Source organism: Cyclospora cayetanensis, unplaced genomic scaffold (assembly GCF_002999335.1).
Source record: "Cyclospora cayetanensis isolate NF1_C8 unplaced genomic scaffold, CcayRef3 CcayRef3_contig_151, whole genome shotgun sequence".
In the NCBI taxonomy this organism is placed as follows: Eukaryota; Apicomplexa; class Conoidasida; order Eucoccidiorida; family Eimeriidae; genus Cyclospora; species Cyclospora cayetanensis.
In genome coordinates, this window is record NW_020312094.1 from 66,993 (window position 1) to 78,412 (window position 11,420).

Genomic DNA, 11,420 nt, shown 5'->3' on the forward strand with positions numbered 1-11,420 from the left:
TTGTTGTTGGCTCATGCATGTACATTTACTTCCTTTTGTTTCTATTTTTGGGCAGCTGCACACTGCGCATTTCTCTTTCGCTCTATTTTCGTTTTTTGCCTGCCTGGCGAGTGGCGTTAGAAGGGCGCCTTTTCGTTGTCTTGTAGGCAGTTGGTTTCGAAGGACTGGTACAGACCACGAGGACATGTGCCTTTAAACGGGGGAGGGAAGATGCATAGGGCTAAGTGACACCTGACGACATTTTACTGCAGTGCTTAGATGTACCAAGCTTCAGTCAGGAGTCGGCTGGTTGGTTTTTCTGTCTGTACCCCTTGTTTACTGCAGAGTACTGTTAGCGTGGTACAAGACGCAATGTTCTGTGCGTGCAGTAGTTGAACACGTGTACACCTAGACACACAAATTATGCGCACACATGTAGATACACACACGCGTTACCGCATGCAACCGCGGCTCGTTCCTAAAAGCCTCCAGTTGACGCCTTTACCCATTTCCCTGTCAACCATAGCGACGGTTTGCTACAGGGGTTCATGAGGCGCCTCTCTGGGTTTTTTGGAATTGGAGTCTGGGTATGAAAATGAGCAGTTTATGCAAAATTAAAGCGCACACTGTACACACATGGCGAAGCGGGAGGTATTTTGTTCATGGCGAGATGCGGGATGGCAATGGAAGAGCCTGCGGAGGGGCCCCTCTCCTCGGAAGGCCAGCGAGCACAGCAGAACCCTGGCGAGGTACCCCCGTAGTGCCTTTTCTGAGTAAATGCGCGTACCGATGCTCAAAATGCGCTTTTAATTAACACAGCCGAACTAGAATCTTGGGAAATATTCACGAAATCGCTGGCAGGCCTGCAGAAGCAGCGTGCTGCTCTGTCCTTCCCGGCGAGGGAGGGGGGAGGGGGGCCCCTTCGCCTCGCGCGCTGTAGCTCCTCATCAGAAGCCTGCAAGCCTCACCAGCCGAGCAAAAAGCACTTTTCATCCGTCTCAGTATGTCACTGGAGGCGACAGAAGGGCGGGGAGGCTTGCAGCACCAGCACCAGCAGGGAGGGACTGGTTCTTCGGCCGAGGCTGCATCTGCAGAAGCGACTGACCTTCTCGAGAAGTCTGAGGGGAAGTTTCACGGAGGGGCCCTCGCTGGGCTGAACGGCCTGAGTTTCATAGGGGCCTCTCCAGGGGAGAGACTCTCAGAGTGCCCCCCGCTTGAGGAAGGGGGGCCCCCCCTGAACCCCTTAGACTTTGGAGCTTGCTCCTTTCCTGACGAGCCTCGCGACGAAGACGCAGCAGACTCAGCGGCTGCTGCCTGGGAGGCCCTCGGCGCGACAGCCGTCTCGGCGTCCGCTTTTGAAAAGGTATCCTGCACGCTGCTTGCGTCTTGGCGACACGGTGTGCCTCGCACGCTGGCTGCGCAAGCGATATCACTGCTCTACGACTGCCGTGGCGCGCGTCTGCCCTTTCGTGTGCATGCTGTTGCTGCAGAGTGTTCTCGAGGCCGTCGAGAAGTGCCTTCGGACGAAAGCGGCAGCAGGGAGTGCAGGAGAGCAGCTAGTGCCACGTGGCGAGGGGGGATCAGCAGCGAAACGGCAGCCAGAAGATTCAGACGGGCTGTCGAACGCGACTCTTGGACGAGACAAGGGTGCAGATGGAGGAGCAGCGGAAGACGCTTCTTACCCGGTTGCTTCTGCGGAAGAAGAATGCCTCAGCTGTAGCGACAGCTCTTGGGGGACTGTGGCGAGAAGCAGGCGGCCAAGAGGCACTGCTTCGAGAGAGCACTCAGAATTAGCAGCGACGTCAGAGAGGAGGGATCACGTTGAAGGCAGCAGCGAGAAAGACAGCGAGAAAGACAGCGAGGAAGATTGCGAGGGAGATAGCGAAACAGATAGCGAGAAATGGAGCGAGGGAGATGGCGTTGCCTCGGAGCAGCAGCGGAAAGGGCAGCACTTAGCGGACTGTGGCGAATCGGACGACACAGACACCCAGCAGTTTGCTCGCCGCTTGCGGGAGCAAGCACAGGAAACGACGATGCAGCAAACGCAGGAAGGGGGAGCTTGCGTTTCTCTTCCTGGAGGCTTCAGAGTGCCGAAGGCTGTTCACGAGAATCTGTTAGCGCACCAACAGGAAGGTCTCTTGTGGCTGTTGCAGCTTTTTGAAAAGCAACGTGGAGGTCTACTTGGGGATGATATGGGTTTGGGCAAGACAGTGCAAATGGCGGCATTTATTGCCACACTGCATTGTTCTGGCATTCTGCAGGTGCGCTGTTTGTCGTTTGCACTGCATATGTGCACTGCATAGAAGCGAGCAAGTTCTCAACTTGCACTGAAGCGAGAAGAGTGCTTCGCTCTGAGGCAGCGAGAGGCTCGTGTGTGTCTTTTTCTCCTTTGTTAGTTGCCTGGTGGGGGGAGGCTTGGGGGGTGGCTGGGGAAGTTCGCTGTGTAGCTGAAAAGGCACAACACGTCCACGCGAGTGACATGACGCGGCTAGCTCGACTGCTGCTGCTGCTGCTCTTCTCGCGTGGATGTGTGAGGTGAATTTACTCCTCCTGCGGAAACGCGAGCAAGCGAGCAAGCCGCTGCTGCGCTTTTTCGCGGGGGTTTAGTCTTGTGTCTGTGCAGCCGCTTTGGAGGGCAGAAGTAAAGCGCAGCTGCTGGCAGTGCCAGGCGCTCCGCCGTGTTGTTTGTGCAGTCCGTCTGGCCCTTCCAAGAGCGACGTCAACAGCTCCTCAACAGCGACAGCAGCCGTGCTAGCAGCGGCAACACCCCTCCTTCCACCGATCCCAGCTGCACGGATGCTGCGGGGGAAGGAGGAGTTCTCTTGGTTAGCCCTGCAACTGTGTTGCGGCAGTGGCTTCGAGAGCTTCATGTCTGGTGCCCCCCTGTAAGGGTCTGTGTTTTCCACGATAAGGTAAATTCTGGCAGGAGACACCCGCGAGCGTGCCACAGCTTCTTTTTGAGCTGGTTGTGGAGCGCGTGTGCTGCTCAGAGATGAGGTCGCTTACGTGTGTCTGTATTGCATGCGTATGAGTCAGGAACTAAAAAGCCTTAAGGCTGCAGCAACTGCAGCCAGCCACTCCAACGGCGTTTTGCTGACAACTTACGAAACCCTCCGACGTCACCATGTACTCCTCGCACACTTTTTGCTGCTGCTGCTCATACTACCTTCTCTGCTCATACTACCTTTTCTGCTCATACTACCTTTTCTGCTGCTGCTGCCGTTTTCCGCATTGCACATGGTGCTGTCTTCACTTTTTACTCTCCTGCTGTGCCTCTGCGCCTTCTTCTTTCTCCCGCAGAGCTTGTTGCAGAGCTTCACGTGGAAGATGCTGGTTCTAGACGAAGGCCAAAAAATCAAAAATCCGCATGCCGAAATCACCCTTGCAGTTAAAAGGGTTCGTCAACACGCCCTGTCGTCTCGTTCTAGTCTCAACTCCCATGCACCTATCTCTATAGATATGGAAATACGTACACATACATGCATGTACATACACATAGTCATCCACACACACATCTACACATAAATATGTATATATATGTATACACACATTTATTTACACATAAATATATACATACATACAGACACCGACACATAATATACATCCGCACACAGACATCATCAACACATAGTACATATATGTATATATACATATATACATCCACGCACATATACATCGACACGCATTCTACATATATTTATATATATACATATAAATCCACCCATACATATATTTATATATATATATACATATAAGTCCACCCACACATATATATATCTATATATTTACTCGTATTGACACATAGTGAACATGCAGTGCACATACACTGCACCCCTGCACCCGTATTTGTTTTGGGTTTTTGACTACTATTGAATGAAGGCGTGCGTTTTTGCAACAGTTATGCATCCTTGCATCCATCCATGATTTGCCCGTCTCCTGTCGCCTCCCCTGCTACTGCCTTTTTTACTGGTGCTCTCGCCTCTTGTATTTTTCATTCTGCATGCTACTTGCCGCGTGCCATGCACCTGAGAGGAAGGACGTTCACCCTTGAGCCTCCTCTCCCTTGCGACTCTGCTTGCGAAAACAGTTCCAGACACCACACCGCTACTTGCTCTCCGCAACTCCCGTTCAAAACAATTTGGACGAATTTTGGTCCCTTGTAGATTTCATAGCTCCAGGCAGGCTCGCCACTCTCCCCGTCTTTCAGAAGGAGCTGGCAGATCCTATTCGAGCGGCAAGACAAACACACACACACGCACACACACACACACATGCATACATACAGTCCAGCCGCACAGGCGTGGCTCTCCTCTTGAACTTCATCCTTTTTTCTGCCTTTTCCTTCCCTTTCTTCCCTATCTCTCTTTATTCCCCACCTCCCTTTCTTCCCGGCTGTCTGAGGCGTGTCTTGCGTGTCACTCCGTGCTTATTCTCATCCTCGGCAGCTCTGCTGACAGCTTCTGCCACGCTTGCTTGCCTCTGCGAACGCAGGGATCTCTTTACGGTGTCGAGACTGCAGCTTCTACACGCGCAGCTCAGTGCTCACGGCTGCTGCAGCATCTCGTCGCGTCTCTCCTTCTTCGCAGGAAAAAAGCGGACTGCCTCCACACCCTCAACCTCCCGGCTAAACGCGAAGAGGTACAGAGCGCTCTGAGGGAGGGGGAGGGGGGGACAGAATCCTCGCTGTCTGCACAACTTCGATCCGATTTCACAAACTGGTGGAATTCACGGGGATAGTTGAGTGGGTTGCAGGAACGCGCTTGATACAGCTATGCATTTCTGTACCGAGACGTCCACTTCAAGGGACGTGCGATCTCAAATGAGGGTTACCTCTTTTATATACATATATGGGCGTATATATGTGTATATGTATTGTATATATATGCATACGCATATTGTATGTGTATATCTATATATATTGCATATATATGTATTCTATATATGTACATGCACATTGTATATGTACATATATATATATTGTATATATATATATATGTATACATATATGTATTGTATATGCATGTATATCTATATGCGTTTGGCGGTTTAGGTTCTCTTTTGCGCGCTGACTCCCGTGCAATATCGGATCTACAAAGATATTTTGGATTCGTTGGGGGGTTTTTCACAGCAGCAGCATCATCATTCTCATGAGGGGCGTCATTCGCGACGCATGCAGAGGCGGCACAAGGCGTTTGCTGCCCTTGCGGTGTTGCGGAAGGTGTGCAATCACCCCGACTTGGTGCTGCTACAGGAGAAGCAGCAGCATCGAGAGCAGCAGCAGCTGCTACGTCCTACTGGCCTGCCGCGAAAGCGGAAACGCATGCAAGAGCTGCTGCAGCAGCAGCAAGAAAAGCAGCACGAGCAGCAGGAAGAAGGCACAGTGCCCCCCTTGTGGGCACCGAATGCGTTACCCAGTGATCTAGGCTCCCCAAGCAGGTATGGAAGAAGAAACATGCAGGCTGCTCTCTCTCTAGCATCTGCTGCATGCACGCATTGGGATCTGTCTGCAGTATGAAGGAGGAGTGTGGCATCCGCGGCTCGATGGCGTGGTGTGGGGTGTGGGAAATGCAGATCGGGGAAGCTGCGAGTACTGCTGGCAATGGTGAAGACATGGGCAGTGGAAGGCCATAAGGCTCTTGTTTTCGCACAGACGCTGCAGACGCTTGATTTAATTGCTGCTGCTCTCTCACGCATCGCCCTAGACCGTGCAGACAGCGCAGCAGCTTCTAGCGAAGGAGGAAACGTCTCCTCTTCTGCTCCGGCTTCAACCGACACAAGCAACGTAGGGAAAGGGGGTGGGGGCAAGTTTGCAGAAGGATCAAAGAGGCCTCTTGAGAAGCAACGCAAAGAACGCCTACAGTTCCTAAGACTTGATGGCAGCACTCCCATTGCGAAGCGCCATCGAATCATTAATCTTTTCCAAACAAACCCGGTAAAGCGGCTCTGTATGTCTGATTATGTATGCTTCTATCTATGTATGTAGGTATTAAATTTATATATATCTATATATATGTATATGTATGTATGGCTCTAGATATATAGGAAGCTATACATGTATGAATGTATATATGTTTCTATACATGCAGGAAGGTATGCAGGTTCGAATGTGTGTATGTATGTAGATATGTGCCTAGGCAGGTCGGAATGCATGCATGAATGTTTGTATGTTTGTATCTACGTATGTAGGGAGGTATACATGGATGAATGTTTGTATGTTTCTTGGTTTCCTTCTTCACCTACCTGCTTCTCTGTCAAAGTCTTTGCATTGCACCCACGCTCATGTTGAAAACATGATCAGTACGCTTCTGTCATGATGTAATGTATCTGATATATATATCTCTGTGTGTATGTGTTTTTATGACTCCCGTTGCGTCTCTGCGGAAAGCCTCCTTTCAGACGCGTTGCTCTGTTTCTCTGGTTATCTGTCTGTCTGTCTGCCTCTCTCTGTGCCTGCCTTTCTTCTCTACAACTGCCTGTCTGTCTGTCTGCCTCCCTCCAGTCTGCCACGCATGTGTCTCCGTCCCTCTGTCTGCGGTTTCCCTCTGCAGAGAATATCTGTTTTGCTTGCGACAACACGCGTCGGGGGTGTTGGTCTGAATTTGACTTCTGCCGATCGTGTAGTTCTCTTTGAACCGGATTGGAATCCAATGACTGATGCCCAGGTCTGCTCACATATGCCCTCTTCTTCCTCTCCTGCTTTGGCAATGCAGATCTCTCTAGTCATTTTAAATCTGTTAGCACTGCGTTTCAGAGGGCAGCGGCTCTTTGCGGCCTTGCTCCCAAGGTGTTTTTGTCTGTATTGTGCGCTTTCGTAGTCTTCCCGCTGTCTTTTCTGCGATCAACATCTGCATTCGTTTTTTTCTGGTGCTGGCTGTCATGGCCTCTTGCACGCGTGTGTGTACGCTGTTGCGCCTCTTGCTCCTGCACACTTTTTCGCGGTTCCATGTGTCCCTTCCGTCTTCCCTCCGTAATATCTTGCCACGGCCTGTAGAGGTGTATAGGTATGTATGTGTATACGTATATGTGTAAAAGTGCATAGATATGTACGTGTATACGTATATGTGTAAAAGTGCATAGATATGTATGTGTACACGTATATGTGTAAAAGTGCATAGATATGTATGTGTACACGTATATGTGTAAAAGTGTATAGATACGTGTGTGCACACGTATATGTGTTAAAGTGTACAGGTATATTTGTATTTTGGTCCACCCCGTGTAAACGTGTACAGGTATATATGTGTATAGGTGTATATACGTGTGTAGGTATGTGTGTCAGATGATCTGCCTTCTTGCGTGTCTGATCTTCCCTACTGTGACGTTCTGTTGGTTTGTCTCAGGCTCGTGAGCGATCGTGGCGCTGGGGGCAGTCGCGGCCAGTGTTTGTGTATCGCTTGCTCACTGCGGGCACTCTAGAGGCGAAGATATACCAGCGTCAGCTCTTCAAGATGTTTCTTTCCTCGAGAGTTCTCGACAGCAACAAGCGCAGAAGCACCTTCAAGTGGAAGGACATCCATGTAATCGGAGATGCTCATGTTGAGGGCTGCTGTTGGGAGCCTTAGCCTGATGTTTGAGAAAAGACAAACGCTAGTTTGAGGTTCCCTGCCACGAAAGAAGGGTCAGAAAAACAAAGCAGAAGCGTTGATCTGCTGCGGGCGAACCTGAGAAGCCGATTACCGACTTGCACGAGAAAGGGGGGAGAGGAAGGGAAGAGGGAGGAAGGAGAGGGAGGGAGGAAGGGGACTCGTTGCTTATTTCTCATGTTAAAGTACCCAAGAGAGATCTCTGTATGTATGTGTATGTATATATGTATGTATGTATGTATGTGTGTATGTATGTATATATGTATGTATGTATGTATGTATATATGTATATATGTATGTATATATGTATGTATATATATATGTATGTGTGTATGAATGTATGTATATATGCATGTGTATATGTATGTATATATGGATGTATATATGTATGTATATATGTATGTGTGTGTGTATGTATATATATATGTATGTATATATGTATGTACATACGTATCTGTGTATGTATATATATATATATATACATACATATGTATGCATGCATGCATGCGCCGGGCATGTCCGCAGGAGCTTTTTGCACCTCCGCCACCTCCCCACGATCTCCACGAGGAAGCATTCAATGACGCAGTTACGGCGTAAGCCCCCTTGCTTGAATTCTTTCCTCCGAGCCGCATGCCTCAACGCGTAGCTCTATAGGGAGGGGGGATAATTGAGCGTCTGAAGATGATGAGACTCCCTGCAGCAACAGGGGTGACAGGCAGGTGCACACGCTTGAAGACACACACATACATACACCCAGACTGACACAGCTGTTGCTGACGCCTCTCTGCAGGTACAGCCATAGGATTCGAAGTAGCTACATGCATGCTGTTGCTGCCGCTGAGGTTGAGGAGCTGAAAGAGCTGGCTGGAAACAGCAACAGGAGCAGCGGTAGCAGCCAGAAGGGAGAGGCGTCAACAAAGGGAGCAGAGCTGGGGGAAACCATACTGCTGCAGTCGCTTTTTGATCAGCAAGGTGTACAGGTGAGTTTTGTATCGCAAATTCGTGCTTTTGTGCTGCCGTTTTTGCACTTGCTGCTTCCCCTGCAGCTCCTGCTCTTCTTTCTGGCACTCTGTTTGTACTGCAAAACACGTCTCACTGACAAGATTTCACCAAAGCGTGCATTGTTTTGAGTGTACATACACATGCATGTACACAGAACGCATACATATGTCTCATCTCGCCCTTTCCCGCCTAGCCAGGATTCTCCGCCGCGTGTGCCTGCTGGAGCCTCTGCTGCTGCTGCTGGTATTCTCTTTGTTTGTGCTGTCGTTGCTTCAGCATGCACTGAATCACGATGCGCTGGAGCAGCCACTGGAAGGTCGTGGCGAAAAAGAATCCAGAGCTGTTGGTACGTGTACTGGGGTTATTTCTGTGGGACGGTTGGCGCGGGAGCGAGTGCTTCCATGCCTCGTGTGTGGTGTAGCTGCTGTCGCTGTTGCTGCAGCGTCTGCAGCAATGGAAGAGCTCAGGAGATCAAGACAGGAGAGAATGTCGCATGCAATCGACGTGAGCCTTTTTGGAGTGTATGGAGAACACCGCAGGGGTGTATGATGAGACCCTAGAGCGATCGCAGCATTCTTTTGCTTCCCCCTTTTCGTTGCCTAGAGCGATCGCAGCATTCTTTTGCTTCCCCTTTTCCGTTGCCTAGAGCGATCGCAGCATTCTTTTGCTTCCCCCTTTTCCATTGCCTAAAGCAATCTCAGCATTCTTTTGCTTCCCCCTTCCCCATTGCCTTCAAGCCCGCAGTCCGCGGGGGGAGAAGCGCGTCTCGTGTGTTCTGTACATCACAGCCAGCTGCACTTCTTCGACTCCATGTGCCCTCTCTTGTGTGAGTTTTTGCTTCTGCCATTCCCGCCGTAGGTTCCAACGTGGACAGGCAAGAAGGGCACGGCGGGGCGACCTCGCTCGGGTGTCTGTTGGAGATTGTCTGCAAGGCTTCAACTGTCGAATCGTCTTTCCGAGAGTCAGATGCCTCCCAACAGCAGCTCGGCAATCCTTGCAGGCCTCAGACGGCTACACGGAAGCGAGGTAAGAAGAGCCACGTCAAGAGGCCTTCCAACGCCGTCCTTTTTATCGGAGTCAGGGGGTATACATATACACATATATGCTGGATGTACAGACGACGGGAGTGTCGGATGTGGGGAGACTCGCTTTCCCCTGGAGGCCAGGCTTCCTGCCGAAACGCAGGAGTGCAACTTCTCCTGGCTGCTCTGCTCTGCTTCTTGCCTGGGATGCTCCCTCGCTGTGTGCCGCTGCAGGCAAGCGACACCGTGCCCGTGCCGATCAAGCGAGAAGAGATGGATCTAGCCGAGAGTTTGCTGGCCTTCCTGCAGAGCAAGCGGGCAGAGGCCTTCGTGGCGACAACTGGGGAGGTGTGTCTCCCTACTTACATTCATGGAGGACGCGGGCGATGTGCTATCTTTGCTGCTGGGGAGGAGATTACTGGACTTGCACACACAAACACTCCATGCGTCGACGGCAGCAAATGGTTCCAGCGCATCATCCTATTTTCTCTAGACATCTGTGCACACGTATTATGTCGAGCTGTGTAGAGGAGGGGCCTCTCTTTTGCGCTGGTTCCCAAGGGCCCCCTTATCGAGGCCTGTGGGGTGGTGGCTCTAAGCGTAGTTTGTCCTTTTGCAAGCTACGCTGTCTGCCCCCCTGAACGCACTCTGAGCTACGGGGAAAAAAATATACGTCCTCAACATCTGCAAGCCAGTGTTGAACCAAGGGGGCCTGTTTGAAACGCTTCGCTGCGTGCCTGCCTCCTTTGCGGCTGCAGATCCTTGAATCGTTTGCTGACAAAGTGCCAGGTGAGATGCATGGGGAGACAGAAACGGACCGGGGTGATGGGTTCTGGTCTGGGGACCTCTCGAGCGAGCTGCCCATTATTTGGGGTATTTCGCGTTCTAAATTTGGACTTGTCCTCCTACCGGTTGCCGCAGATCACTGCAAAACGCTGTTCAAGGCCATCTTAAAACAGGTGAAATGTCTAAACATCCCCCTCTCTAAAGCTCAAGCTTGTGGTTGTGAGAGGCATGATTCAGCTCTCATGCGGCTCCACGGTCTGCGTTGAACGGTTTTGCGCACAGCTCTGCGTACTGCGGCGCAGTGAAGACCCTGAGCGAGAGCCTAGCTTTTGGCAACTGCGCGAAGAATTTAGGGTGTAGAATTCGTTCCTTATGTATGTAACGACTAGGGCTTCAGAAGCTGCAGCAGCATGCACTACTAGCAACATCCACTGGGAGATGCGAAGTTGGCGGCTCGTACAGTACAGCCATCCAGCCCAGGAGAGATTAGTCCCTTTTTAAAAACTTGCATGTCATTAGGTATTACAATTTGGCATATATGGCTCTTGAACTCGTGCGCACGGAGCGGTAACACTCACCCGGTCGGGTCACAAGGTTCCGTTGCTAAGCCATTAGATAAGCTTTCAGGGCTCCCTACAGGCTATGGATTTCACAGCTAGGGCTATCGCACATTAATTCTGCCCCCGCGAGCTGTCTATATACCTGAGGCGCTCAACGCGTTTTCACCTGGGCTCCATGCAGGGGGTGCCCAGCGCTAGTGGCAGCACAATCGGCAAACCAGTGATCAAACTATCCATCTACTGCGGTGCATCGCTGCTCCATAGAAATGCGAAAATGACCACGGGTATAACTTCGCTGTACTCCTACGCCTGCTGCCTTGTCGATGCCGACAACAACTGGAACGCATGCATGCAGTTGCCAGGAGTCGTGTGCAGCCGCCGCGGCAGCAGTTCTGTTGGTTTCCTGCGATTACCTGCCTATGCTGAGATCTAGCATTAAAAGAGTTGAAATTTTGGTGTATGACCCTTTTTTTGGACGCCTTTGTTTC

General features: G+C 50.9%; 1 protein-coding gene across 1 annotated transcript; it reads left to right on the plus strand.

Moving 5' to 3' along the window:
- Window positions 1-982: 982 nt before the first annotated feature.
- On the plus strand, window positions 983-10,732 carry LOC34622921 (DNA repair and recombination protein RAD26). The gene is made up of 17 exons (XM_026336884.1): window positions 983-1,342; window positions 1,404-2,240; window positions 2,673-2,891; window positions 3,016-3,105; window positions 3,280-3,375; window positions 4,067-4,213; window positions 4,471-4,617; window positions 5,030-5,415; window positions 5,551-5,911; window positions 6,528-6,641; window positions 7,320-7,480; window positions 8,353-8,542; window positions 8,841-8,910; window positions 9,423-9,934; window positions 10,345-10,375; window positions 10,508-10,545; window positions 10,655-10,732. The coding sequence occupies exons 1-17, from the start codon at window positions 983-985 to the stop codon at window positions 10,730-10,732; spliced, it is 3,837 nt and encodes a 1,278-aa protein (XP_026192669.1).
- Window positions 10,733-11,420: the final 688 nt, after the last annotated feature.

Excerpts from the sequence above, each read along its gene's own strand:
- LOC34622921 (XM_026336884.1), top strand. The coding sequence starts at position 983 with ATGTCACTGGAGGCGACAGAAGGGCGGGGAGGCTTGCAGCACCAGCAC. Across the intron at positions 5,416-5,550 it reads GATCTAGGCTCCCCAAGCAG|ATCGGGGAAGCTGCGAGTAC; the intron begins GTATGGAAGAAG and ends TGGGAAATGCAG. Across the intron at positions 6,642-7,319 it reads ATCCAATGACTGATGCCCAG|GCTCGTGAGCGATCGTGGCG; the intron begins GTCTGCTCACAT and ends GGTTTGTCTCAG.